This window comes from Carettochelys insculpta, chromosome 28 (assembly GCF_033958435.1).
Source record: "Carettochelys insculpta isolate YL-2023 chromosome 28, ASM3395843v1, whole genome shotgun sequence".
NCBI classification, from domain to species: Eukaryota; Metazoa; Chordata; order Testudines; family Carettochelyidae; genus Carettochelys; species Carettochelys insculpta.
The window spans coordinates 4,543,067-4,570,967 of NC_134164.1; the positions used below are offsets into that span (position 1 = coordinate 4,543,067).

The 27,901-nt window shown below is 61.8% G+C and overlaps 1 protein-coding gene and 1 pseudogene across 3 annotated transcripts; both read right to left on the reverse strand.

The window, feature by feature from the left end:
- Positions 1-6,079: 6,079 nt before the first annotated feature.
- On the reverse strand, positions 6,080-23,000 carry LOC142002685 (uncharacterized). 3 transcript variants are annotated; one of them, XM_074978988.1, is made up of 22 exons: positions 22,742-23,000; positions 21,865-21,968; positions 20,108-20,200; positions 19,567-19,629; positions 19,281-19,340; positions 18,504-18,683; positions 18,045-18,356; positions 17,575-17,694; positions 17,284-17,337; positions 16,082-16,108; positions 15,614-15,718; positions 14,618-14,662; positions 14,114-14,194; positions 13,984-14,025; positions 13,606-13,633; positions 12,618-12,667; positions 11,756-11,890; positions 10,090-10,152; positions 9,145-9,213; positions 8,808-9,002; positions 7,588-7,709; positions 6,080-7,110 (listed from the first exon to the last, which is right to left on the reverse strand). In XM_074978988.1, exons 1-22 carry the CDS (start codon positions 22,920-22,922, stop codon positions 6,903-6,905), a joined length of 2,337 nt encoding a protein of 778 aa, XP_074835089.1. In that variant the 5' UTR covers positions 22,923-23,000; the 3' UTR covers positions 6,080-6,902. The 3 variants fall into 3 exon arrangements, with proteins under 3 accessions (XP_074835089.1, XP_074835088.1, XP_074835090.1); XM_074978987.1 differs by having other exon boundaries at positions 21,826-21,968; XM_074978989.1 differs by lacking the exon at positions 14,618-14,662 and having other exon boundaries at positions 21,826-21,968.
- Positions 23,001-26,462: 3,462 nt separating this feature from the next.
- Positions 26,463-27,622, reverse strand: LOC142002563 (uncharacterized; annotated as a pseudogene).
- Between the last annotated feature and the right edge of the window lie 279 nt (positions 27,623-27,901).

A 27,901-nucleotide genomic window follows, 5' to 3' on the forward strand; every position in this document is an offset into this window, starting at 1 on the left:
TCAAACCAGCCACTCACACGCCGAGGGAGAAGGACAGCGAGCGAGCGAGCCACAGCGGGAGGCGGAGGGGGCGGGAGGTTTTCAAATTGGACCAATCCGCCGAGATAGCCACGTGACCGGCAGGCGGTTGAACCAATAATAAAAATGTAGGAGGAGGGCAATGCCTCCGGCCACAGAGGCATGGGGTCAAAGGTTGAACCTGACGACCTTTGACCCCCACTGAGCTGGGGGCTCAACTCCACGTGTCATGGAGGTCTCCAGAGACCCGTTACTGGCAGCTGGGCCTGTTGGGCTGGTCCAGGTCTAGGTGCCCTGGTGGGGGTCCTGCCAGGTGGAGCAGGGCCAGAATTAGCCCCCCAAGAGGGACCAGCCTGGGGCCAGTGTGACTTACCCCAGACCCCAGTCAACTGCTGCCCCTAGTCCCTATGTGCATGGGGAACCCAGGGGTGCCTCGCAGGGGAGCCTTGTAGCCTCAGACCCAGCCAGCAACCCACCCGCTGTCCTGGGAAAGGGTGGAAAGCCCAGCTTGTGGTGAAATTTCAACCTGGACAAAGCGCCCCAGGACACGATTTTACAAGGCTGGGCACTGCCTCTTTATGTGTTTTTCCAGCTCTGACATCCAGCACAAGCCCTTTTGCTGCATCTTCCGGATAATGTGACCAGCAGTGAAATGGTTAAGGGCTGTAACCTCTAGGCCAGGTCTACATGAACTAAGATGCGCAAGTCCAGCTACGTGAATAGCATAGCTGGAGTCAATGTACTTTAGTTTGAATTTCTGCAGTGTCCCCACTGTTGGGGGCAAGAGGTGTGGATGCAAGTGCAGTCAGTGGTCGATTTAGTGTGTCCTCACTGTACCAGCTAAATCAATCTCCCAGCATATCGATCTGCACAGTGTCTGTCTCCCTGGAAGTGGACACCAGGCCCCAGTCATCATCAGTAGGCTTCTGTTCTGTTGAGCTGTTGTGTTTCACGCACATGAGTTGCAGACCCAGGAATACACCAGAACCCACCTAGCTGTGGAAGATTTTCTTTTCATGTTTAAGGGCTGAAAGCTTTGTTTATGTATTGTGTGTGACACAAAGACAGCTTAAATTCTGCAATCATGTCTCCCTTTGCCTCTTTAACAGTAGTAGGTGTCCTTTTAAAAACCCTCTGATCTGCTTGTTTTTTTTACGTTACTAGTTTCCTTTGTTTAGACAGCGAAATCAATGCTTCTGTCAGGGTCATGTTTGTTTCTGGGCACTTTTACCTGATACAGCACTGTGATATTTGGGTTGTTACGAGGCAGGGGAATGTTTAAAGAAAGAAAAAAGATACAAGGGTGAAATCAGAACTCCTGTGTCAGCCCAGACAGGCCTTTCACAGAGCAAAGGGAGTATACCCCAAGTACAGACTGAAGGGTTGGGACCCACATTTCTGTCAAAAGGCCCTTAATGTATTAGCATGGGAATTCATTTCTGCACCAGCACTAGGGCCGTATGGAAGGGTGATTGCATATTCCCAGTTCAGAAGGTATTGGAGGCTCTGTTGGAAAAGCCCCTCACACAGGCTAGGACAGTTTAGCTCCTCTGTGCTCATGGCAGCCAGGAATTAGTGGTCTGCAGGGCTGGTCCAACAACCTTTTCTCCTACACCGACGCTTTCCCTCCTCCACCACAACCCCAGCGTGCCCCCTGCACTGGGAATGGGTGGGAATGGAAGCGGGGAGGGGCAGTCTTCTCTTATTGGAAATACCAGGGAGGCACAGAGCTGGTGAATCTGGCTCTGTGCCATGTGACAAGGGCTGTGTTCCAGTGGTGAGCACAGAGGAACCTCACAGACACCAGCCCTCTGGCTCCTTTATGCCCAGCACAAAGGCACTGTACAACAGGGGCACATCTGACCTTGTGTTTCCATGGCAGCTTTTACCCTGAGGATCAGCAAGTGCTAATCAGCCCTTACGTGTTCAGGGAAGCCCCTTGCCTTGGCCAATAACACTGTGTCTCCAACCACCCCCAGCATTGCAAATCAGCCCTTGCCTGGGACCCTCTCCAGAGAGCTGCTGGCGTTCTGCTCCTGCTATCTCCCCGTCCAGGCATCCTACTGAATCCAGCCACTGTCCTGGAGGATGCTGGCAGTCCAGGGAGATGACTTTCCTCCTGTGCTGCCAATGGTTAACTGCCCTTTGGGATGTCAATAATGAGGCAGTCTTTCTGTGCAGTCCAGAGTCCCACGAGGTCATAACCACAACAACAGTGATGTCATGAGGCTGGATTACGCCATCTCCCCAGGGTTACGGGCAGTACCGTGCACCCCCGAAGGGAAACCCTGGCGGTTGTTCAGGATCCAGTTACTGGTTCAAGTCTTGCTGTGCCCTAGTGGTGCTTCACTCTGAGTGTGCAATCGGAGGCACTGGGGGCCTGACCTGCAGAGGTGCTGAGCACCCACCACATCAGTAGGGATGGGGAGGGTGCAGGGCCCTCAGCTGTTTGCAGAGGAGGGCCTGGGTGCCTGGAGGTGGACCTCCAAAGAGAACCACACCCCCAAACTGGAAACGAGGCTGCTGAGCGGGAGCGGGGGAGCTTAGCAATTTGATTGCCCTTGTTGAGTGGGGCTGGGGGAGGTGGGATGGCTAGCAGCTACCTGGCCTGTGCTCCCGGCCCCGCTTTAAAAATAAAGGCTGGGCTCAGCAGCAGCCACCCAGGGTCAAACCAGCCGGAGCTGCCCAGCACTCCCAAACGGCTCGGCAGCACCAAACCAACGGGTGTGCATGGAGCATAAGAACATAAGAACGGCCATACTGGGTCAGACCAAAGGTCCATCCAGCCCAGCATCCCATCTGCCGACGGTGGCCAATGCCAGGTGCCCCAGAGAAGGAGAACAGAAGACAATGATCAAGTGATTTATCTCCTGCCATCCATCTCCTGCCCTTGTACTGAAGGCTAGGGCACCATACTTTACCCCTGGCTAATAGCCATTTATGGACCTAACCTGCAAAAATTTATCAAGCTCTTTTTTAAACCCTAATAGAGTCCTGGCCTTCACAGCCTCCTCGGGCAAGGAGTTCCACAGGTTGACTGTGCGCTGTGTGAAGAAAAATTTCCTTTTATTAGTTTTGAACCTACTACCCATTAATTTCATTTGGTGTCCCCTAGTTCTTGTATTATGGGAAAAGGTAAATAATTTTTCTATATTCACTTTCTCCACACCATTCATGATTTTATATACCTCTATCATATCGCCCCTCAATCACCTCTTTTCCAAACTGAAAAGTCCCAGTCTCTCTAGCCTCTCCCCATATGGGACCCGTTCCAAGCCCCTAATCATCTTAGTCGCCCTTTTCTGAACCTTTTCTAATGCCAATATATCTTTTTTGAAGTGAGGAGACCACATCTGCACGCAGTACTCAAGATGTGGGCGTACCATAGTTTTATATAGGGGAAGTATGATATCTTTTGTCTTATTATCGATCCCTTTTTTAATAATTCCTAACATCCTATTTGCCTTACTAACTGCCGCTGCACACTGTGTGGATGTCTTCAGAGAACTATCCACTATAACTCCAAGATCCCTTTCCTGATCTGTCGTAGCTAAATTTGACCCCATCATGTAGTACGTGTAATTTGGGTTATTTTTTCCAACATGCATTACCTTACACTTACCCACATTAAATTTCATTTGCCATTTTGCTGCCCAATCACTCAGTTTGCTGAGATCTTTTTGTAGTTCTTCACAATCTGTTTTGGTTTTGACTGTCCTGAACAACTTGGTGTCATCTGCAAACTTTGCCACCTCACTGCTTACCTCATTTTCTAGATCATTGATGAACAAGTTGAACAGGATCGGTCCCAGGACTGACCCCTGGGGAACACCACTAGTTACCCTCCTCCATTGTGAAAATTTACCATTTATTCCCACCCTTTGTTTTCTGTCTTTTAACCAATTCCCGATCCATGAAAGGATCTTTCCTCCTATCCCATGACCACCTAATTTACATAAAAGCCTTTGGTGTGGGACCGTGTCAAAGGCTTTCTGGAAATCTAGGTATATTAGAGCAGAAGAGAGCAGAAGAGAGCAGATAGACAGCGTCATTGCAGAGGCGTGTCTGATTGGTTATGGGTCGTTATATAAAAATCAGTGGGACGAATATGTTATGCTGAAGGAGTCTGACGCCCCCGCCAGCCGGGGTTCCCTTTAACCTTCCCAAGGCTGTGACTTTCACCGTTGTTTCTGCCGCTGCTGACAGCCTGTCTGTCTTCCTGGCTTCACACCTTCCTGGCGTGGCTGCTGGGTTGGGAGCAGTGGGGTGCCTGCACTGGCTGCTGCTCCGCCTGGAGGGTGGCTTAGGGCAATGCTATAGCAAGGGCAGGACTATTGCTTCCTGCAGCCGTGGAGGTTTGCGGCACCTCTGCAGGGCCTGGGTTCCGTCCAGAGAGCCTAAAGGGCATCATCCTTCTGGGGAAAGGGGCTGCGCTCACCTGGCCACCCCCAAAGAGGCACATCATGGCAGCAGCTGTGTACGCTCCCCCCACTGGCCCCTGCTGTTCACCAGCCCCGAGAAAGGCAGGCAGACTCCCCTGTACGTGATACTAGCTGTGCTGAATTTTCTGTTTCCGCTGCATTCCTGGGAAGCCTGACAACACTTGGAATAGGACTAGTTGGATGGATCTTGAACAGAGAGTTCCTGGATGCCCATAGCCCAGTGATGCTTTGCCTGAGGGGCCTTATGCCTCGGTACAAAGGGAACTGCAAGAGTTGAGATTCAAGGCACGAGAGTTCAATCCTATGGGTCCAGTTATCTCCAGGGTGGTAACAAGACCAGAGCCCGACCCAAATCATGCACGACAACCATGGCAAGCCAGAGAAACCATTAACGGGGTTTCTGAGGTTACCCCAGATCAGAGACAGGCAACTGCTTAGTCACTGGGACCCCTAGAAACGGACCCACGTCTGGATTGGATGGTCATGGCGTTGTCCCAGAGTGGGTGGAGGCCAGCAGCTTATGGGTAGCATCCAAGTCTGCCCTAGCCTTACACAGTCATATTCTTATTCTCCATCTGTTGAGAATTACCAAGCAAGCAGAATACATGCTAAGAATTTGGTGGAGAATGCAGGCAGCCTCAGGAACTGATCTAGTCAGACACAGCAAGAGCAGAACACTAGTGGAACAAATGGGCAAACTGCCACAGCACCTAAGCCTTGGGCCACAGAGAGTCCTTCCAAGGGCAGGAGAGACCATTCTTTGTGCTCCTGAATCCCTTCACCAACCAAGGGTACTTCTGTCGAGTCCTGGGGTCCCCCAGCTCTGCAAAGATCCTAAAAGGTCATAATGTGAAAGCCTGGCTGGCACCAGAGTACAATCGGCTGGCCTGTGGCAAGGGAAGAGTGACTTGGTGAGGGGCCAATCTCCAGCAGAACAGAAGGTGTGGCTGGGAAAACCAAGTGGTGCCCGGGGCCCAGCCCTGTGAGGCAATCACAGGAAAGCACAAGGCGTGGAAGGCTCCCCACCCACACTCCTGTTCACTCAGCCACCTTCCTGGCTGATTGTTGGAGCTACCTGAGCACTTTCCTCCCTGGCCAGCTTTGCAGGGCTCAGCACACAGGAGCAGGCTCTGGCCTTCCAGGAGGTGCCTGGCGGCCATTTGCCCCCAGGCCAAGCGGTTCTGGAAACGTGGGCGCAGGTGAGACAGTCGGAGGGTCCATGAACTGCGCGACTGGGACCAGCTCTTCCCATGCAGGTGGACAGGCTTGGCAAGGGCCTGAGCTAATACAGCAACGAGGCTGTTCTGGCGCAGGAGGTTTCATCTCCACCTGACTCTGGGCTCAGGCGCCCAAGTTCCAGGCTGAGCCGGTCAACCACAGTGCTAGTTTAACCTGCCACCTCCAGTGAGCTCGTCTGCCTGGGCTGGCTCCCAGCTGCAAGCGCAGACACCCAGCAAAGGAGTGTCGAAAACCCAGCCCCAGGGATGAAAATCTGCCCCCCGCCAAGCCCTCTGGGGCAGCAACCAGGCTATGTTGGCTCTGTACGCTGTCAGGGAGAGCTAGATCCCAGTGCTCTGTGGTATAGCCCAGCTCAAAGTCCACACTTTTAACACGTTTATTTCCAGCTAAAGCCCTGGGCTGTGTTCCAAGGTCAGGCTGAGCTGGCGAGTCCCGAATGACGCCCGGGTCTATTCTCTGCAGTTAGCTGAGCCCAGCCCATTAGCAGGGCCCATTGCTGTGACACTAGTCAGCAGAAAGGGCCAGTGCAGGCAGAGGAGTTATAGGTACAACCCCCCGCAAACCGCCATCCCGCTGCCCCACGTCCCCCAGCTCCCCACCGATTGCTTCAGAGGAGCGGCTGGCGAAAGCTGGAGCTGGGGACAGAGCCTCCGGATTAGGTGGTGCCCATCAGGGCCCGGGCAGAGGCGGGGGAGCACTGGGGGATGGGGGGGGTGCATAGTTAACACTCGGGTAGGTTCCCCCACGTGGTGATAGAGGAACATTTAGCCCCTTCCAGGGAGTCCTGCCTGAGCTGCGCTGTGCAGAGGACAAAGGTCCCATAACTTGGCTCCTGTCTGCACCCCAGGGCCCACTGCTGCCCGGCCTGGGACCTCGATGGGGCACTGTTCTGTGGGAGGGACCCTCTCTCCCGGGGAGACCCCATGGCCAGTACTAACCGGATCCAGCGTCAGGGAGGGGGCCCCGCAGTGGTGTGGCTCTGTGCCTGGTAACCTCTCCATTGGTCTCCAGGGGCCTCCCTCCAGACCCCTCTGCCTCTGGGTACCAGGCTGGCTCCACGGCGCAGGATAATGATGGACTAGCCCCAGATCAGCAGCTGCCCCAGGGCGGGGAGGCGACATCTGCGCGCTTGCATTCATTCGGGTTGTGTCCAGCGATGGGGGCTCCCCAGCCCCAGCCCCCCGGCGCCCCCAGCGGCTCGCGTCACCACATGTGCAGGTAAGGGAAGCTGATCTCCACGCACAGGACGACCAGGGAGTTGGAGCAATTGAGGCGCTGTGCAGCCAGGAGCTTGCCCTCGGTCAAGGGAGAGGCCAAGCCCTCTGCAAGCATGGTCCGCCACCCGTGGCAGTTCTCTGTCAGGGCTGGGTGCCCACGCTGGCTGGCGCCGTGCCAGATCGCCTTGTGAGCCCTGAGGAGATAGGGCCAGGCGAGGGTCAGGCAGGGGGCGTTTTCCAGGCATGGGGCAGAATAAATTTTATGTGCACTTGGAGGTGCGGATGTGCACCACCACAAGACCCACAGGCGGCCGGCTGTGGGCGCGCTGCTAAGTAGCTGGGTGACCCCTGAATCTCTGCTGGGCGGCTGCCCAAACACTCAGCTGACAGTGCTCACCGACCCTCCAGGGGAGGTCAAGGGGCGCTTGGTGCACCTGCTCCCCAGGTGCTTGGCTCAGGCAGGACCCCCTGTTCAAAACTGGAAGTGCCAGTTACCAGGGGGCTGGTTTGGACCATTTCACTCCGCAGCCCTTTGCTACTGGGCTCTCTCCTGGGCGGCGCCTGTGCCAGGCGACGAGGGGCCCTAACCCCGTCCCAGTTCTCCCCACAGTAACTGCCTCAGGCAGGCAGGCAGCGTTCCCCGGTGGGCGGCTGCGCTCTCCCGCGCTCACCAGGTGGGATCCGTCAGCACGTCGCGGCCGTCGAAGGTGTAGACGGGGAAGCCCAGCACGTTGAAGTGTGCAGCGCCGTCACCTTCAAACAGGGAGGCCCAGCTCTTCGCCAGCCACTGGCCCTGCCGGTGGAACCAGGCTGAGTGAGTGCCAGGGCGCCCCAAGATCTCTTGCTGTACTGGGGCCAGGCAGGACCGGGCTGGGGATTTCCGGAGCCCTACACAGGACTATAAAACCGGTGCTCCCGTGCCCGATAGCCGCTGTGGGGAGGGTGGATGATTGTTTGGAGATGTGATACAGGTGGCCCCTCCCTGCGCCGGCACCCTCGGGACCTCAGTGGTCCTGAATGAGATTTTGCCAGCTCAGGGAAGGTTAATTCCCCTGTCCATTGGCTGGCTGCAACTCCCTGGCCCTGCAGATGTGGCTTGCAGCCCCCTGGCTCTGTGTGGCTGCTGGGGGATGTCAGTTCCCAGCCCTGCAAACAGCTGGTAGGGGATACTGCCTCTGTCCCCAGCACTGCTGCCCCCGTTGGGCTGCCAGGAGGCTGGCTGGGCTTGCCCTCCTGCCCCAGCCCTTTCGCCCTCCTGCCCCAGCTCTCTCCCAGGTTCCAAGTCCTGATAATCGCTCCAGCCAGCTTTGTCACTTTGAAGTTAACCAGACCCTGGCCGAAGAACAGAACAGGGCTGGGAAAGGCAGGCAGGCGGGTGGACATTGAGACCCAGCAGTTCCCTGCATTTTCAGGTGCCCTGCCCAGCTGCATAGTCTGCATATGAATAAGGATGGTCCCGGGGCCAGGCAGCACTGACCCAGGCTCTCGGACCAGCCAGGTTTGGCCTGTTTCCCGTTCAGGCCAGGTGCAGTCACTGGGAGTCCCATGCTCTGGTCTGTATTGCAAACAAGGCAGAAGGCAGCGGCTGCTCTGTGTGGCCAGGGTCCACCCGGGTTGAGGGGCCAGCCCCGTGAGATGGAGTTGGCTGCTGAGGAGCGATCCCCTCCATCACTGGTGGCCCCAGACCTGGACTGTGCCTGGGAGAACAGGCTGGAGGGCCTGCGGGGTGTAGCTTCTGGGAGTTGCCGAGAAATGTTTTGAACCATTTTCCTGGCAGCTCCTGGGTGCCGGGACTGGACACGGGTGCAGGACCCAGTCAGCAGCAGAGCCGGGTGGGATGCAGCCGGCGAGGGCCAACCCTACCCACTACAGCCCTGGGACTGGGACTCACCTTCAGGTTGACGATGGGTAGGGCCCGGTCCGTCCGTTTCACGATGGAGAGCAGGTCCTGGGTGGGCGCTGCCAGGAAGGCCCGGAAGGTGCCGTACAGCTGGGCCTCCCGCGCCTGCCGGTGGCACTGCAGGTCTGCGCCGCTCAGCCCGTTCATGGTGCCCGGCAGCGGGAAGTTGAGCGCAACCAGGCGGAGCTGGGAAAGCAGAGGGGTTAAGGGCAAGGCGGGAGGAGCGCAAGGGGGACTGTTTCTTAGCAGCAGGATGGGCAGCCAGACAGCCCAGGGATGCCCCGTTAGCACCCGAAGGGCGCCAGGGGAAGGCCAGCCCATGGCTTACCGAAGGCACCCTCGGGGCGACCCTAGTTGGCAGGATCCTGGCGGCCGCTTGACTCGCTTCCTTTTGCACCTAGGAAACACACAGTGCCTTAGCCTCCGGGGCCGCTACCCAAGCGGAGCAGCCTGGGGTGTGCCCTGCACGGCACGGGCCTGCCGGAGGCAAGGGCTCGGCCCCATGGATCTTCCACGGAGGCTGAGTTATGGGCACTGCTCATCCCACAGGCTCCCCACTGAACTCAGCCTGCCCTGGCTACATGACCTCCATGGGGACCGTGGACACAGTCCTTTGCGGCCTGGAAAGGGGGGGGATTCCAGGGGTCCATCCCCCATAAGTCCCACTGCTGCTCCTGCCCCGAACGGCCTGTCCCGCACTGCCTCTGTACCACACTGCCGCGGCTGCGCTTCTGGATCCAGGGAACAAGAGCCCTGAGCCCCAGGGCCGGGTAGGGCAGGCAGACCTCCCTGTCCCTGCCTGCTTCCAGCCCCACCTCCTCCCTTCTCGGGGCCACCTGCCCTGCCCTTCCTCAGCCTGGCAAGTCCCGTCCCTCACTGGCCGCGCTGGGGACGTGGGGCTGGTGTAAGAGGAACTCAGGACGCAGCCGGATGTGGACTTGCATCCCTGGAGTGAGTGGAGCAGTTGCTTACACCAGGGGAGAATCAAGTCCTTTCAGCACAGGGCCAACGACTCTGGTGCAAAGCCCAGTGTCGAGTCATTGCACTAGTGTCAGCCTTTTGCACGGCCATGATGGCAGCATGCTCCCTAGGTTCACATCTGCGTGGCAGTGCTGGGGGCTAGCAATGGTGGGCGGATGCACTAGGGCCCTGGTATCCACCATGCTGGCCACTAGCCACATGGCTCTCTTTGGCTAATTGGCTCAACCACCAGATTTTCAGACTAATGTGGCTAGTTTGCCAGTTGGACCCCATGGCACTAGACAGTCCTCACCTGGTGATGCTCTGTGGACACGGAGGGGTCGTCGCCGGCCAATACAGAATCCGAATCTTCCAGCTAAACAAAACGACAACACGCAGGCACATTAGGTCTTGTGGCTTTATTTGCACGATGGATTGATCTCCGAGAGGTGGCCCCGTTCGTCTCTATTTTCCCAAAACTATAAAGCCCTCCTGTTGCACCTTACAGACTAACAATGTAAGTTATTCGGTGATGAGCTTTTGTGGGACAGACCCAATTCTGCAGATGTGGAGAATCTGGATGAATGAGAACTGACAGAGACAAAGAGAATTTAACAGAAAGGAAGAAAAAACTAATTTTCTTCCGCCTCTCTCCCTCCCCTGTGCTATCTAGCTGCTTTGTCAGCTTTTATTACATTTTTTCCCTCTCTTTCTCTTTAATTCTCTTTGTCTCTCTTGCCAGTTCTCATTCACCTGGATTCTCCAGCTCTGTAGAAGTAGGTCTGTCCCACAAAAGCTCATCACTGAAGAACTTAGTGTTAGTCTGTAAGGTGCTACAGGACTGCTTTTTTGTCCCAGAAGGGAACTCTGCCCCTGTTTTCCACTGGGCTGTTATGGGAAGTTAACATCTATCTACACAGCACAGAAACGTCTGTCTGTCTGTGAGTCCGTTTGTTCAAGAACTAGGACCGCCAAATTCAGTAGGCAGCTTCCTCTTATTGTAACTTAAAGCAGGGTCAAGGTTTGGTTGTGCCAGGAGAATGGGATCTGCCTGGGATGGGATTGTTTTCCCTAGCACAGAAAGGCTGCGGGGGGCTGCTAGGAGGGACAGTTGTACAGCCGAGTAACCAAAGGTGGGGTGGCCACACCAGCAAAACAGTGGCCAGCTGGGGGAGGGGCTTTGCCACTCCTCACTCCTCATCCCTCACTCCAGCCCCCTCCCACTGCCAGCCCCCTGCCCTGCTCCAATCCTCATCCCCACCCCTCACTCCAGCCCCCCCCACTGCCAGCCTCCTGCCCTGCTCCACTCCTCACCCTCAAACCTTGACTCCTGCACCCCCCACTGCCAGCCCCCTGCCCTGCTCCACTCCTCACCCCCAAACCTTGACTCCTGCACCCCCACGCCCCTCAGCCTCCTGCCCTTAGCTCCCCACATCCCCAAGCCCATGCCTGGAATCCCACACCCCCGACATCCCCACCCTCTGGCCCGAAGGACCTCAGTAATGCTGGGGAACTCTTCTAGCCTCTGAGTAAGAGATTTCCTCTGAGGCCCGGTGCCTGGTGGGAGAGAAATCCGCAGGCATTTTCCCCTCACTACTGGAGACATTCTAAGAAAGCTGCTATTTTTCTCTTCCCCCCTTGGCCTCACCCCTTCCCCCCGGCCACATCTTGTCCGCAGACGTTGTTACAGCAAACACAAGTGATGGCTCACTGAGCTGCCTGTGGGGCATTTCACCCCCAGCCTTGGGGACTGGACACCGGGACTCCTGGGTTCTATTCTGCGCTATTTAGTGGTGGCGTGAGTTTGGGCGAGGCACGGCCTCGCTCCGTGCCTCAGTTTCTCATGAAAGCACCCGTGGAAGCCCAAGGAAAAGTGCAGCGGGACCATCCAGCGTTAGCTGCCACGAGCGACCCAGAAACCGTTCCCCCGCACCATGGCCCTCTGCAGCGTAGCATTTCTAGACTGCCCGGTCCCTTACCAACAGCTTGCTCCAGCCTCGGGGGGTCCGGATGAAGGCGCTGCTCTCGTCGCTGACATAGACAAGGCTCCCTTCGGGGACAGCCGAGTGGGATTTGAACATCAGCTCCTTGGAGGGGAAGACCCAGGTGTGACGCTGTGGGGAGGAGATGCAGCGGTGAGTCTGAGCGGCAGAAACACCCGCTCGAGGCCTGGCTGTCACGGTCCACCCTGGGCCATTCCCACTTGGGCATCACCCCATGCTGGTGCCTGCTGGGAGCATCCTAGACCCGTCTGTGGCAGCAGGTTGCGATGCCAGGGACAGGTCCTACACACGGAGTTGGTGCTGTCTCCAACGCGGATAACAAACCACGAGATGCACCAGTTCAGCTGGCCCTAGCGGCACACTGTCAGGAGTCCCCCCAAAGCCCCAGCTCCAGGGTGCCCCCTAATTTTTTCCATCCATGTGCAGAATAAATTTTATGTGCCCTGAGGCATGTGCGGATGTGCACCACCTATAGAAACACAGGTGGCCGGCTGGGGGCGCTCTGCTAATCAGCTGGGTGGCACCTGAATCTCTCCTGGGCGGCCGCCCAAGCGCTCAGCTTACAGGGAACAATAGCAGTGGGTACAGGGGAGGCCCCCTGGTGCCCAGGATGTGGCTGTGCCAATGTGCTTGCCAGCTGGTGTGGGAGGGCAGTTTGCTGCCGCTGACTTCCCTGGGAAATGGCAGAGGAGGCCTTAGGGACAGGTCTTCTCCTTTGCCCTGTCCAGGGTCTCCCTGCCCCTCGCCCCCGGCTGCCTGGGGGCACGGCCAGCTGCTGGCCGGAAGGAAGCCAAGGGTGGTTCCAAAGCCCAGGTGTGGATGCCAAGCCCATACACACCCTGCAGTCTGCTGGGGGGGCAGGCGCGTCCTTCTGTGGGCACTCAGCATCTAGAGAGCAGCACACCGACACGTCAGTTCCCGCAGCGTGAGCACAGCAGAGTGCAGACCCCGGCTGGCTTTCCCCTGCCCGCGCCGCAGCTCCTCCGGCTGGGGCTGGGCTGATGCGCACTGAGAGGCAGCCCTTCCGGCGGAGGGCCCAGTTCTAGTCCATGCCTGGGGCCCGCTGGGCGAAGGAGTAAAGCACCCTCCTCTCCCTGGCCGGGAAGCCAAGTTGGAGCCCTGCTGCCAGAGCAGCAGCGTCACCGCAGGGCCAGTGAGGGCGACCTGCTCAGACCTCAGGGCTTCCTGGCTAGTCCCCGGGGTTTCTTTCAATCCAAACCAAACCCCTGGCCCTCTTGCAGCAGGAGCTGCTGGGCACACAGTGCAAGGGAGCTGCTGGGCCCTGGGCCGACCGGCACTCAGCCAGAGGGGAGATGACAGGGAACACTCATTTGCAGTCCCAGCTGGCAGGTGCGTCCCAGGCAGGCTGGAGGAAATGCCTCCCTGGGCCCAGGGCCTGGCGGGGGACCCCAGCTGTCTTGCCGAGCTGGGGGGCAGAGTGCACATGAACCAGCGGGAAGACCTGCCAGGAGGGTCAGCCCAGAGGCAGCTCTGGGAACGTGCAGCAGGAACTCCTGCCAGCTCGGCATACGCCGCCTCGGGTTACCTCTTTCTCCAACCATGGGCGGAATACATTTTATTATGTGCACCAAGGCACATGTGGATGTGCACCACCAATAGACCCACGCACTGCCGGCTGTGGGCGCTCTGCTAATCAGCTGGGCGGCACTTGGATCATTCCTGGGTGGCCGCCCAAGGGCTCAGCTTCCAGGGAAACCTGCCCATGTCCCCCGGCAATCAGACACCGGGGGAATGGGTGTGGGGCCACCTGGAAAGGAGAGGCCTGAAATCTGGACCGTGTGATACGTCGAAGGCAACATCCCTACCTGTGATCCCAGTCGGGTTGTGGGCCACCTGGAAAACCCAAGGAAATGTGGCTCTGTCAGCGTGAGGCCATCGCACACCAGATGAGTGCGTCTCCGGTGGCACAGGCAGCGGGAGAGGGGCTGGGTCCTCTCGCCGCAGCTACCTGAGCTCACCCACCCCCAGCTGGGGGAATTGTTTGGGCCGCCTGGGGGGGTGCTTCTGACCCGAGGAGGGAGGCTTGGCTGAATGAGCCCCAGGCTAATGGGGCCCGAATGTCAGATCCAAACTGCCTGAGCCATGAATCATAACAGAGCACAGGCTGGGGGATGGAAAGGTCTGATCGGCCACAGCTGCAGGCAGCAGGGCGGCTGGTAGGGCCCAGGAGGCCCCTGTCTTACCGGAAGTTTGCAGAATGGCCGGGGGCGGACGGGATAGACCCTCTGAAAGGAAAGACAGGCTGGTTTGCACCGAGTCCGGGAATGCAACACTGGGGCAATGGCAGGCCCAGACAGCGGCCGGGATCCTTACGTTGACGTAGATGACGCCTGGTGCTCCGGGTGGGCCGGGGGGACCAGGGGGGCCTGGATTTCCAGGGGGACCGGGGGGACCCTGAAATAAAGACCAGTGCAGAATTGGCAGGGAGTTTGGTAGGGGGCTAGGGCTGTGTCCTGGGCAGGGGTGCAGCCGGATCAGGGCCTGCTTGTAATGTCCCCCTGCCCCCCACCCGTCGCTGGGCTTTCACTCACGCTCCCCCCTGCCTTGGCACATCCCTCCACCCCCAGCTCTCTCCTCCCTCACCCCCTTCTGCTCCCCAGCCAGTGGGATTCCTCGGCTCCCTGCCCCGCTTCCTGCCTGGTCTGGGATCCTCAAGCAACCGCCACCCCAGGGCTTCCTGCACACAGCAGGGTGTCCCCCACACTGACAGGGTCTGTGCACCGAGCCCTGGAATGCAGGAAGGGGCTGGGCACGCCTCAGTTTGTGGGCCCCCCGGCAGAGACGAGGCTGTGGAGAGGAGACCCAGCCGCCACTCACGTGGGGGACGATGGCGCCGTAAATCTCCGTCTCTCCTTTGCCGTTCTGCATGGAGAGAGAGAAGGGGGCAGTCTCCTAGGGATGGGGCCGGGAGGGGCCTGGGTGTACCCTGCAGCTCAGCTGCCTGTCTGCCTCGGCCTTGTTCCCTCACCACACGTGGCTTGGGTTGCAGGGGCAATGGCCGGGACAGGGGGATGGGTCATAGAATTCCAGAGCCCTCGGGCTGGAAGGGACCTCAGGAGGTCATCGGGTCCAGCCCCCTGCCCCAAGCAGGACCAACCCCAACAAAACCAGCCCAGCCAGGGCTTGTCAAGCTGGGACTTAAAAACCTCCAGGGGTGGAGATTCCACCACCTCTCTCGGTAACACATTCCAGTGCTTCACCTCCCGCCTGGGGAAAGGGCTTTTCCTAATATCCAGCCTAGACCTTCCGCACTGTAACTTGAGACCACTGCTCCTTGTTCTGCCATCTGTCACTACTGAGAACGGCCTCTCTCCAGCCTCTTTAGAGCCTCCCTTCAGGAAGTTGAAGGCTGCTGTCAAATCACCCCCACTCTTCTATTCTGCAAACTAAATAAGCCCAAATCCCTCAGCCCCTCCTCGTAGGTCATGTGCTCCAGCCCCTAAATCATTTTGGTTGCCCTCCGCTGAACCCTCTCCAACGCGTCCACCTCCTTTCTACACTGGGGGGCCCAGAATTGGACGCAACACTCCAGATGCGGCCTCACCAGTGCTGAATAAAACAGAATAATAACTTCTCTAGGTTTGCTGGAAATGCTCCTCCTGATACACCCCAATATGCCGTTAGCCTTCTTGGCTACAAGGGCACAGTGGTGGCTGATATTCTGCCTCTCAGGCACTGTGATCCCCAGGTCCAGGTCAGATCCAGCAGCCTGATATCCAGCTTGGGAGTGGCAGAGGTGGGGTCCCGAGGTGGCGCCTCCCCAGCCCACATGCCTTTTGCTGTGTGGCCCTCACAGGCACCCGCAGAACTAACCTCTTTGAACGTCAGCGGCACCCACGATCCAGGTGGGCCCCTGGGGCCAGGGAAGGAAGAGTGCTCCGGCAGGACCCCAGCCTCCCCGGGACAGCTGCAGCACCCCTGGCGAACCAGCAAGGAGAGAGAGCATGGCCGTGAGCTCTGCTGTGCATGGAGCTGGGCCCAGGCTGGGTGGGGCTGAGCCTTGGTACTCAGTGCAAGGGCTATTGGGCTTCACTCACAAGTGAAATGAGTTGGCCAGTCTCAGCCTGGCCCACTCCAACCCCCCAGTGGATTTGGCCTGGCCGTGTCAGTCTGTGCTCAGGCAGGGCCGGTGGGGAGTTGCCAAAGGGCAGAGTGGTAGTGAAGGCTGAGAGTCAGGCTGGAGGCAGCCTGGGCCATCCTTCCCAACTACGCCAGCCCTGGCACTGCCTGGGCCAAGTAGTGGCACAACCGAGTCCCTGTTGCATTTCCATGGTGACTCACCTGTTCACCAGGATCTCCCTTTTCACCCTGTTAAGACAAGGAGACAGTCCTATCAGAGCCCTGGCTCTCAAGGGGGGCCCATGGGCCCCCCTCGCCCAGCCCCTGCCCCCCGCAGGAAGTGGGAGCTGCCCTCACATCACATGGGGAAACTGAGGCACAGAGCGCAGCAGTGGCTTGCTGAGGGTCACACGTCACATTCAGTGGTTGGGCCAGGAGCCCGGACCCCAGCGGGCAGACCCGCTCGCTGGCACAGCCAGAGGGGCCAGGGGGTTGTACAGCTGGACCAGTAACAGAACCGGGTGGGGGCAGTCCATGATCTCTGCTCACCTAGTGGCCAGACTCATGCCAACACGCGTGTTATGCGGGGAAATCTCTCACCCAGGGGACCTGGGCGGGGGGCGGCTCCTGCGGCTGGGGAGAGAGTGCCGGAGGGGGAGGGGAGGTGGCGCAGCCCAGTGCTGCAGTTCCTAAGACAGAGTTTTGGACTTTCCTCTGCTTCCTTGAACCCAGGTGAGGCGGCTCAGCGCAACCAGAGTGTGTGTGGGGGCGGGGTGGGTGGGGCAGACAGCAGGGGGGATACAGCGGCTGCAGGGAGGGGTATTAGGGGCCCAATATGGAGCTCAGTACCCCAGGGGGGCACTAGGGGGTGGAGCTCAGCAGGGGGCACGGTGCTGCAGGGACAAAGGGGGGCAGCTGGGGGCACTCTCCACTGGTGGTCTGTGCTGGCTGCAGTGCCCCAGGGCTGCACTAGGAGGCGCTGTGCTGCAAGGACCAGGGCGGCGGGGGGGGGGGTTTACAGGGGGGCGCTCTCCCCTGGTGGTCAGTGCTGGCTGCAGTGCCCCAGGGCTGCACTAGGAGGCGCTGTGCTGCAAGGACCAGGGCGGCGGGGGGGGGGGGGGGGTTTACAGGGGGGCGCTCTCCCCTGGTGGTCAGTGCTGGCTGCAGTGCCCCAGGGCTGCACTAGGAGGCGCTGTGCTGCAAGGACCAGGGCGGCGGGGGGGGGGGGGGGGTTACAGGGGGGCGCTCTCCCCTGGTGGTCAGTGCTGGCTGCAGTGCCCCAGGGCTGCACTAGGAGGCGCTGTGCTGCAAGGACCAGAGGAGGGGGCTCAGCATGGGGCGCTGAGCTCCCGGGACAAAGGCTGAGGGACAGGGCTCAGCAAGGGGGGCTCCCCCCTTTCCTGCTAGTTCTTCTCTGTACTCACCTTGGGCCCTGGCGGACCAGCCCATCTGGGGTGCCCCGGGGGGTGTGGGTCACACTGCAGCGAGAAGAACACAGCTGTGAGGGACCATGTGGGGGGGAGGGTGGACCCCCCCCCCTTTAGATCAGCCCAAAGCGCCTGTGAAATTCCCACCCCAGGTGCTCCGCTCATGGCCACAGCTGCCAGCATGCAGGACCCCCCCAACCCCTGCCAGGGCCAAAGATCTCCCGGGGGTGTCTGGCAGCTCCGGACACTGACAGGCCGGCAAGACGCGACTGAGCTGTGCCCACTCACCCTGTTGTCCCCGGGTGGTCCTGGTGGCCCCATGGGCCCAGGTGGGCCTGGGGAGCCCTTCTCTCCCATCAGCCCAGGGCTGCCTGGATGTCCTGGGTGGCCAAGATCCCCCGTCTCGCCCTGCAGGGACACAGCACAGCGGGTAAAAGAGGTGAGAACACAGGATCCTGCCCACCTGGGTGACCCAGCACCCTGCAAATGCGGCTGGGGGAGGCAGGGGCACTGTACCAACCCCCCAGCTGGGGAAACTGAGGCAGAGAAATGCCTATTTGAGGTCACGCAGACCCCCGAGTCCCGACCACACTCCCCGCTCCAGGGACAATGTGCTGTCACACTCGCGTGAGCAGCGCCACCCCCACAGCCCACACCCATGTGGCACCTGCTGCCTTGGGCCAGTCCCCCTCACCCCCATGCTGGCCTGGCACTGGCCCCATAGCAAGCCCCACTCCTCGGGTCCATCAGCTAGTTACCTTTGGGCCGGGGTATCCCGGCTCGCCGGCAGGCCCTGGGTTCCCTGGTGGGGACACAGGCCCTGGAGGCCCTGGGGGTCCTGGAGGCCCAGTGGGGCCATCGGGCCCTTGGAAGCCCTGAGGCCCTGGGGCCCCAGGAGGCCCTGGCAGGCCGGGAGGTCCCTGTTGCCCTTCACGTCCTGGTGGTCCAGGGGGGCCTTGAATGCCTTCATGCCCTGGGTAGCCTTGGGGTCCCGGAGGCCCCGGGTAGCCGGGCAGGCCCTGGGGGCCAGGCGGCCCTGCCACGCCGGGCACGGGCAGCTGCTTCGTCAGCTGGCAGGAGAAAGAAGAGACAAAGCTGAGACGTTTCTGGGGTGCCAGCCTCCCCAATCCCCCCTGCACCCACGGTGCCCTCATTGCAGCCCCCTTTCAATCCCACCCCACTACCCCTGGCGGCAGGCTGAGCCACTCCCTACTCACCTCGTTCTCAGCTCCGTCTGGCCCTTCGGTGCCAGCTGCCAGCCCAGGCATGCCCGGTGGCCCAGGGAGACCAGATGGGCCCTGGAGGCCCGGCTGCCCTGGGCTCCCCGGCTGGCCTCGCTCCCCGGAGAATCCTGGCAGGCCTCTTTCCCCAGGGGGCCCCCGCTCTCCTTTGTCTCCCTGTCAGGGAGAAGATACGCCACAGCTCGTGAGCCCACACCAGCCCCAGGGGCCTCACCCCATGCCAGTGTCTCCAGGTCTTTGCCATGGGCAGGCTGAGCCCCGGTGGGACTGGTTGGTGTGCTGTGGCCCTCACCTGCTGCCCCCACCGCTGTGCCATGGGCAAGGGGGGCGCAGCTGGCTCTGGAAAATGGGGAACCCAGCAGATCTAGTCAGGCTAGCACCAAGGGGTCATGGCCCTGCTGGTCCCCAGGAGCCAGGCAGAAGTGGTTCCATGCCCCTCTCGCTGCCAGGAGCTGCTCCCCTGCTCCTGCAAGCCTGGCCTGGGTGGGCACCTGGCAGGGGGCTCATGCAGAGCGGGCGTTGTGCCCCCTGCAGCCCTGGCACTTGCTGTGCTCCAGCTAGTGGTGGAAAGGTTGGGGGGTGAGCAAAGGTCCCCTCGAAAAGCAACGACCTAACCGGGGTGGGGGAGGAGTGTGCATCCCCAGAGAGCCTCTGAAAGCCCCACCCCCTGCCAAGCCAAGCTCTCCAGGGCCTGGGGACCCCAAATCCATCCCTGTGCCACAGAACACAGCCCGCAGCCCCCTTGCCTCCTACCTTCAGGCCCGGGGGGCCAGGGCCGGCGGGGCAGATGCACTGCGAGAGGTTACCAGTTGCCTGGGAGACACAAACAGGGATGAGCGTGGGAAGGGTTCTGTTCTGCTGTCACAGCCGTAGCAGTTCTCTGCCCAGGGGGCTTGTCACCCTTGTGCCAGCAGAATCCACCCTGGCAGCGGCTGGCATGGGCAGCTTCGGGGCAGGGGAAGGACCCTTAAGGAGAGGGGAGATAAGGGTGCTCCTTGCACCTCCAGCTGGGCAGGAGCAGACCCTCCCTGTTACTCACCTGGGGCAGGGTGGCAGCTGCCCTGGAGGTGGGAGCTGGGGGCGTGGGCCCCTTTGCAGTTGTCTGCAAGAAAGCAGAGAGAGACAGCGCGTTGGCACCACCGACGGCTGCCCGTGGGTCTCAATGCCAGGTGGTGCAGCAGGCAGGCAGCCGCCCTGTGGAGGGGGCACAGAATCCCAGCCCCAACGGCACCCGTCCACCCAGAGCAGCTGGCCCAGCCGCTGCCTCTGCCTGGGGGAGGATCCCTGGTTCTGGAGGCCCCTGGTGCTCTCTCAGGCTGGCCTCAGTGCCATGGCTGCCCAGAAGGGCCCCCAGGACCACAGCTGGAGCAGGCCAGGCCAGGCCAGATGGATGCAGCGTGGGGGCAATGGAAGGAGAGCAATTGTGTGTCCAGCCAGCACCAGGGTTCTCTCAAACGATTTCCATCCGGGGCGGAATAACTGTTGTTATATGCACCCCGGCAGGCGCAGATGCGCACCACCAGGGAACCCTGCTCAGCATCATCAGCTCCTGTGCACCCTTCCCACCACACCCCGGTTACCTTCATCTGCAGGAACTCTTCTTCTTCCTCTGCGCTACCCTCCAAGAGCCCCGGGGAGGGCGGGGTGTGGACAGGTGGCTCCCCTGAAGGCGTCTAGGAGAGACGGGGCCGGGGCATTGAAATCCGTCCTGGCTCTCCTCGCCCCGGCAGGGCCCAGGCCTGCACCCGCTGGCTCCCCAGGGCAGCAGCCTGTGCCCTTACCATTGCCACCAGCTGCCGGTTACGTGGGAGGGGGCTCGGCTGCCTGATCACCCATGTTGCTTTGCCCTCCCGCCCCTTCCTGCAGGGTGTGAAGCCCCCTCTGCCCTCAGTGGGGCTGGCTGGCCTAAAGGGGGACCCCCAGAAAGGGCCAAGGTTTTCTGCCCTCTGCACGTCCCACCTGGGCAACAGGCCTCAGGTCTGGAGAGGGAGGGTGGAGAGTTGCAGGTGGGGCTTCCTGGGGGGCAGAGCCCAGCCCAGTCCCTGCCTGCCCAGTCCCAAGGGCGGCAGCCTGTGGGGAGTGGGGCTCCCAGAGGATCCTGAGCAAAGGGCAGAGGTGCTGAGCTGGGTGGGGAGGGAGCTATTGTGTCTGGCCCATGGGGCCCTGAGATAAGGGGGAAGGACAGAACAGAGGGAACTGATTAGCTGAAGACAAGCCTCAGTGTGGGGAGGGCAGGCAGGCAGGGGGTCTGGGAGGTCTGGGGACTGGAGCAAGGGGGGGCTGGGGCATGCAGGGGGCTGAAGAGGTGGGGTGTGGGGGACTGGATACCGAAACAAGGGGGAGCTGGGGGCGTGCAGGGGGGCTGGGCATTGGGGGGGCTGGAGATTTGGGGTGTGGTGGGTCTGGGTACTGGAGCAAGGGGGGGCTGGGGGTATGTGGGGGACTGGGCATTGGGGGGCTGGAGAGTTGGGGATCTGGGGGGCTCGGGACTGGAGCAAGGGGGCGGGGCATGCGGGGGGCTGGGCATTAGGAGCTGGAGAGTTGGGGTGCGGGGGACTGGATGCTGGAACAAGGGGGAGCTGGCGGCGTGCGGGGGGGCTGGGCATTGGGGGGCTGGAGATTTGGGGTGTGGTGGGTCTGGGTACTGGAGCAAGGGGGGGCTGGGCATTGGGGGGCTGGAGAGTTGGGGGGCTGGGGCTGGAGAAATGGGGAGCTGGGTGCATGCGGGGGGCTGGGCACTAGGGGGCTGGAGAGTTGGGGTGTGGGGGGGCTGGGGGGCTCGGGACTGGAGCAAGGGGGGCGGGGGCATGGGGGGGGCTGGGCACTAGGGGGCTGGGGAGCTGGGTACTCGCGTGCAGCTGGCACAGGCAACCCTGGGATCTCGGGCTGCAAGGTCCCCAGCCCAGCCCAGCCCATGGGAGGGACAGGACAAGACAGGACAGGACAGAGCCTTTAGGGACCTGCCGAACTCGCTGCTCCTGCCCCACGGGAGCTGGGGCCTGGCCTGCTGGATCCTCCTGCCTGAGCTCTGTCCCCCGCACCCTGCAGCCAGGGGGAAGAGCAGAGCCAGGGGACCGCAGGGGCCACGGCCCCAGATCACCAGCCCTTCCAGAGAGTTTGTAGGTTGAGAGCCCCGGCTCCACCCACCCAAGCCTGCCACTGCTGCAGCCCCCCGGCACCCGCCCCCCCCCGGCCTCTGCCCTGCACTTGTCGGCTGCCCCCTCAGCCATGCGACAGCTGCACACACAGTCACGCTGGCACCCCCAGCCCCCCCCGCCCGTGCCCATCCCCAGCACACCTGTCCTCGGGCTGCCGGGGGGGCCAGTGTCCCACTCACTGCAGGGTCCTGGAGGGCCACAGTCTGGCTCTGGGGGGTGGGCTGAAGGGGGGGTTTGCTCAGCAGGATTTTCCGCACGGGCTCTGGGTCACCAGCATCTCCGTCTGAAAGAGCCGAGGGAAGGGGGACTGGGAGCCGTGCCGTGCCGGGTCCCCCCCAGGGCAGCATCAGCTGTGGCTCAGCCCCTCCTGGACATGGAGTGTGGGGGCCACATCCTCAGCCCCTCTGCTCAGAACTGGGCCCCCGTGTGCCAGGCAGACCGAGGGCACTTGCCCAGGGTGGCACAGCCCAGTCCCGGGGGGCCAGGAGCCCAGGGGATGGGCACAGGCTACGCTGTGGGATACAGAGGGCCCCGCAGCCACCCAGCCAGCTCCCCCCCTGCCCCCCATGAAACACCAGCCCCGGCTCCTTGTGCTGCCCTGCCCAGCCGCCCACTCACCTTTGCCTGCAGAGCTGGTGGGGCGGCGGGACCGCGTGCGTTGCCCGAGTGCACATGGAAGAGCACACGCTGCTTCTTCCCCCTCCCCCCCGGTGTGCTGAGCAAGGGCTGTGGGGAGCTCAGTCCCCTGGGAACTGGGCCCCAGCGCTTCCCTCTGGGCCCCCAGGATCACTGCCCTCACGTGCCCCTGAAGGAGCGCGCCTGACAGTGTGAACACGGGGAAACTGAGGCACGGCGCAGGGAGGGGACTGGGCCACATCGGCCAACGAGTCAGTGATTGGGACCCAGGAGTCCTGGCTCCCGCCCTCCCTTGCTGTAACTGTCCCCCACTCTCCCCCCGCAGGCCAGCTGGACGCCTGGCCTGCCTTACCCACCCCCCCGGCTGCTCTGTGGCCCCCGCCCCGTGCTGCAAGGTGCAGGCTCAGCACAGGCACCTACCTGCCCCCTCCTGCGGGGGGGCCCGCGAAGGGGAGGTCGTCCTAGCGGTGGTTGTGCTGGGGGCTGTCGTCAGCCGGGAGCCCAGTGAGAACCACTGGGCCGTGCTGGGGGGCGCCCAGCCCCCCACCAGCAGCAGGATGCACAGGCAGGGCAGGAGGCCACGGCTCCCCAGGGCCCCCATGGCGCTGGGTGGCTGCCTGGAGCCGGGGCCCCTGCTCGGCTCGCTCCGGCTGCCCGCTGCGCAGGAACGGGCCTCCTGTCAGACACCACCGCACGCAGGGCAACCTTTGGCACCCGGCCCTGCTGCTATCACACCATACCCCTGCCGGCTCCGCCACGCCCCCGGCCTGGCACGGACTCCTCTCTGGGACCCGAGCACCCGCCTCAGCACCGGGCAGGATTGGGCCTGGCTGACAGCTCCGGCTGCCCCCCCGCCAGCCGCTGGCAGGAGCAGGGGGGGCTGGGCTGGCCCGGCCCGAACTCCAGGGCCAGGTCACCACAAGGCTTGTTGCAACCAGGCGGGCTCGGGACACAGGCGCGGAGCCAGCCCACGAGCCCCCCAGGAGCCCGGGCAGTAACTCGCAGGGCGGGGCTAAAAGGGCTGAGGAAGACGACAGACGGACTTGGGCTTGCGGGGAGCCAGGGTTGGGGTCGTGGGGGTGAGGCACCGGTGGAGCTGCAGGAGGCAGAGTCAAGGTTGGGGTCGTGGGGGAGGGGCACTGCTGGAGCTGCAGGGGGCGGAGTCAGGGTTGGGAGGGTGGGGGAGGGGCATTGGCAGCGCAGTGGGGTAGGGGAAGTCAGGGCTGGGATGAGGGGGCAGGAAGTCAGGGAAAGGGCATGGCAGAGCTCTGGGGGGTGCCCACTGCCCAGATACAGCCCTGCGGTGCCCCCGGAAAGTTGGTGGGCAGGAGGTGACCAGGGCCAGTAGCAAACAGTGGGTCGGGGGCCAGGAGACACCTGGGCACACCCTGGTCTGTCCCTGCAGCAAAGGGGACATCTTGGAGGGGCAGAGCGCTGGCTCACCCCATGTTCCCTCAGGGGGTGCCTAGCCCCAGCCAAGACCCCAAAGCTCTCCCCTCCAAGCCCCGTCCTGCTCAGTCCTGGGGCCCAGGAGCTGCCAGAGCCAGGATAGCAAGGCTCTGACCCTCAGCCCACAGCCTGGCACCCATCCCCTGCAAGGCAGAGGGAGCTCCCTGGGTGTGCAGGAGGCAGCTGGGGGCTCAGGGTCCCTGCGGGGGGAGAAGCGCTTTCAGGGCTGGGCACAGAGGGACTAGGCTGGTGCAGTCATCTCGGTCCAGGTGCAAAGCGTGCAGGGGGAGAGACCCCAGTGCAAGCCCCCCGCTCCTCAGAGCCACGTGGAGAGGGGAGTTAAGGGTGGGGTTGGGCCCTTCCTGTGAGTGGGGGGACGTGGACCCCTGGGATATGGGCAGGAAGCAAAGCCCCTGGGGATCTGCCGCAGGCTGGGTGAGGGGGTAGCAGGACCTGTGGACGACACTCAGCAGCAGCGAGGGGACCGGGCCCCGTCTGCACACTCGGTTCCCTGGGCGGCCCTGCAGACACAACAGCCCCCGGGCCGTGCTGCTGTGGGCCGATAAGCAGCCCCGGGGCCAGGTGTCAGTTTGGGTTTGCGCAGCTGGTCAAGGCTGGCGCCTCCCATCCTGCACCCACTTCAGGGCCACCGCTGGGCCTCCAGCCACGTCAGGACGCAGCCAGGTGGGGGGCAGCTGAGCAACAGGACCCTGACTGGGTGTTGGAAGAGGAGACTTGGGGGGCCAGGGCTCATCCCCCCTTTGCCTGGGCTGAAGCAAACGGTGGGGGGGTTGTTCCTGGCACTGCCTTCGCAGCCCAGTACTTCTGCTTCCTCCTCTGGTTCCACAGCAGGGCAAAGCCAGGGCAGCTTTCCCATGAAACCAGGCTTGGAGCTGGCCTCACTGCACCCGGCTTGCAAATGCAACCAGCTCTGGGCTGGGTCAGTTAGGTCTCAGCTCCAGGTCGCCGTGCTAACATGCAGCCCGCGGAGGGTGTGGCAGGCTCAGCCCGGCCCTGGGGTGCTTCACAGCTGTGAGGGAGGAAAACACTCAGTCTGGTAACAGGCTTTGAGTCTGCAGCTGCCAACAGAAACCCCAGAGGGCAGTGGCCACCTTTGTATCCCCCCATCTCCCAGTCATCTGCAGGTCCCAATTGAATTGCTGGGGAAGATCAGAACAGGCCTGCTTGAGGGTGTGGGGGCGGCTCAGGACGCCAGCCTACTGTTCTGTGCACCCGGCTCCGTGTTACTGTCCTGTGACCGCCCCCCAGCCTCCTGTGCTCCGGGCCAGATACGCCACCTGGCTCCAGGTCCCCTGGCCCCATGCTACAGCCAGCCCCGCTCAGCTGCATGACCCTGCTCTGTGCTATGGGCTAGGCCTGCCACACAACTCCATACCCCCAGCTCAGCGCTATGGGGCTGAGCCTGCAACACAGCCTAGTGTCCGCCTCCCTCTCCGCCCTGGAGCGGGATGTGCCCAGCTCAGGAGCAGCAGCAGGCAGGCGGGCGCATATGTTGAAAGCTGCTGGCACCTAGTGGCTTGTTACAAAACTCCAGCACAAACTGGCAGGTTTGGCAGTGGAGACCCAGATCCCTGCTCACTCAGCTGTTCTGGGCTCCTGAAGGTCCTTTATTCCACCTCCACTGAGGCTCGGAGCCTCACTGCCCCATTCAGCCAGCCCCAATGCTCACCAGGTATGGGCAGCGACCCAGCGCCCTTTGCCAACAGGCTCCAAGCCCCAGCCGGTTAATACAGAGCAGGGTGAGTGAAGGGAGGGGTGAGCCCCCTTGGAGGGGTGACATTTCACAAGGCGGGTGCGGCAGGCTCGGTTGTGGGGTCTCAGGCTCATCCATCTCATTAAAATGTGGAGAGCTGGGCCCGATTCCTGCCTGAGTGTTCCCATTTACACACTGACTCACAACAGGGTTCCACTCGGGGGCCTCATTTTCTTACCTGTGCCCCCACGTGAACACAAGCATTTCTGTCCGTCTGGATGACGTTAGACAGTTGGGGGCCCTGCTAACTGCAGGAATGAGAGGTGGGGCCCAATGTAAAACTCACCCCGCTATAGCCCATCCCCTCCAGCTGGGGAAACTGAGGCACAGCATGAGGAACAGTGACCCATGCTGGGGACCAGTGGCATTCCCAACACAGGCCAGTCTGATAGGGACCTAGAATTCCCTCCCCCTTCCTCCATCCTCCCACCGCAACCACTGAACACCTGGGCACTGAGTCCCCAGCTGGCCTTGGAAAGGAACCAAAAGTTGACCAGGGGGCTTATGAGAAAGGACCCCCCCCATCCCATCCCCCACCTTAAATACCTCCTGGTGACACCGAGCCACAGCCCCTGGGGCTTCACTTCAGCCCAGGGAAAATCGGCTACACGGAGCCCAAGGAACTGAACCCAGCAGCGGGGTTGGCCCCCCTTCTCCCCACCCACGGCTCCCAGGGCAACGTATGACCCTCTGCTGGCTGCAGCAAGCCCAGCATGCTCCAGGCCTGGGAGCGTGGCAGAGCCGGGGAAGGGCTCCAGCTGTACTGTGCCAGCTCAGCCCAGCTCCTCCCCAGCAGAAGCTGCAGGCAGGATGGAGGGGCCCAGCTCAGCTGCCCAGTGTGGAATTCCCCAGCACGGCCTCACTCCCGCAACAGGGGACAGAAGGCAGCAGGCGACCTTTGCTGGCCAACACATTTAATGGTCGTTACCCTGCCACAGGCAGCCCGGAAGGAGACAAAACTCAGCAGAGCCTTCGGGGCTCGGTCCAGGGCTCCGAAATGGGCCGTCCAGGGCAAGTCGCTCATGGTCCGATGGATGACACCAAGGCAGCTGCGGGGACTGAGTGGGGGGATGGGCCTGCTGCAGCCCTAGCCCCGAGTCCGTGTCCCACCTGGAGACTGTCGCTCCCCCTCACCGGGCTGCTGGTCACCGTCCACCAGACATGGGGCTGCTGGTCACAGACGCGCTGGCCAGTGTCTGCCAAGCTGGACTCCCCCAGTGAGTGGTGCTCTGTGGCCTGCTGATTAGTAGCAGCATCACACTAGGGAGCCCAACCTGGCACGCTAGGTGCTGTACAGGCCTTGCCCCACAGAGGTGCCAGTGCGAGTACAAGCCCAGGGCTCCAGTCAGGTGGCAGGACCAGGGACTCGGCAGACAGCGCTGGTCAGGGTCACTGGTCCCAGCTGTGGTGTTGGCAGGTGCAGAGCCGCCGTCCTGGGCTGTACAGGGAGCGTCTCTCTGGCACATTGGCAGCAGCCCAGCCACGCTGCTTCGGAAAGGTGCCCAGCAAGAGACACAGACAGGCCTGGGGCCTGTCCTCCACTCGGCGGCCTCAGCTCCCCGGCCTTGCGATAGCGCTTCACCAGCTTCTCCAGCGCCTCGGGCAGCCCCTGCCCGCTCACCGCACAGCAGCCCTGCGCGTGCCACTCGCACCCCCGCAGCTTGCGCAAGCCCAGCTCCTCCACCAGCTCCGCACACGACCGGGCCCCGGGTAGGTCCTGCTTGTCAGCCAGCAGCACCCCCTGCAGCAGGTCACCCAGCTCGCTGCCGGGCTCCCCCACCCGCCCGGGGTCGGCGCTGTCCACCACGAACACCAGCCCGTCCGTGTTGCTGTGATAATGGCGCCACAGGGCCCTGATGCGGTCCTGGCTCCCCACGTCCCACAGGGTGAAGGTCACGTTCCGGCGGGCGCCAGCGTCTCCACGTTGAAGCCCAGGGTGGGGATGGTGCTGACCGTCTCCTCCAGCTTCAGCCGGTACGTGAGGGTGGTTTTCCCGGCGTTGTCCAGCCCCAGCAGCAGGACTCGAGCCCGTAGAACCCGGCCAGCGCCACCTGCGGTCTGCTCAGGAGCAACCCCATGGTCCACGCTGCAGCTTCTTGGCCCGAGAGCGTTTATATGCACCGGCCTTGTCTCCCATTGGCCATCGGCGCTGGCGGGGCGTAGCTGGGGAAGCCCCGGCTGCCTCGCTGGCCGCTGCGCTGCTGGAAGCTTTGGCGAGGCGCGTTCTGACACGGCCGGTGCGAAAGCAGCGCCGCAGCCAATCAGAGCGCGGCCCAGGAGGCGCCCGGGGAATCCCCTGGATGAGTCAGGCGGGAGTTGCTGTCAGACTGGGCCTCAGCAGGTGCTCCCGCCCACCG

Bases quoted from the DNA above. Each gene is read 5' to 3' on its own strand.
- LOC142002685 (XM_074978987.1), bottom strand. From the start codon at position 22,922: ATGGGGGCCCTGGGGAGCCGTGGCCTCCTGCCCTGCCTGTGCATCCTG. The intron at 19,630-20,107 runs GTAACCGGGGTG...GCTTTCTTGCAG, and splicing joins AAGAGTTCCTGCAGATGAAG to ACAACTGCAAAGGGGCCCAC. The intron at 17,338-17,574 runs GTGAGTGGGCAC...TTCTCGCTGCAG, and splicing joins GACCACCCGGGGACAACAGG to TGTGACCCACACCCCCCGGG.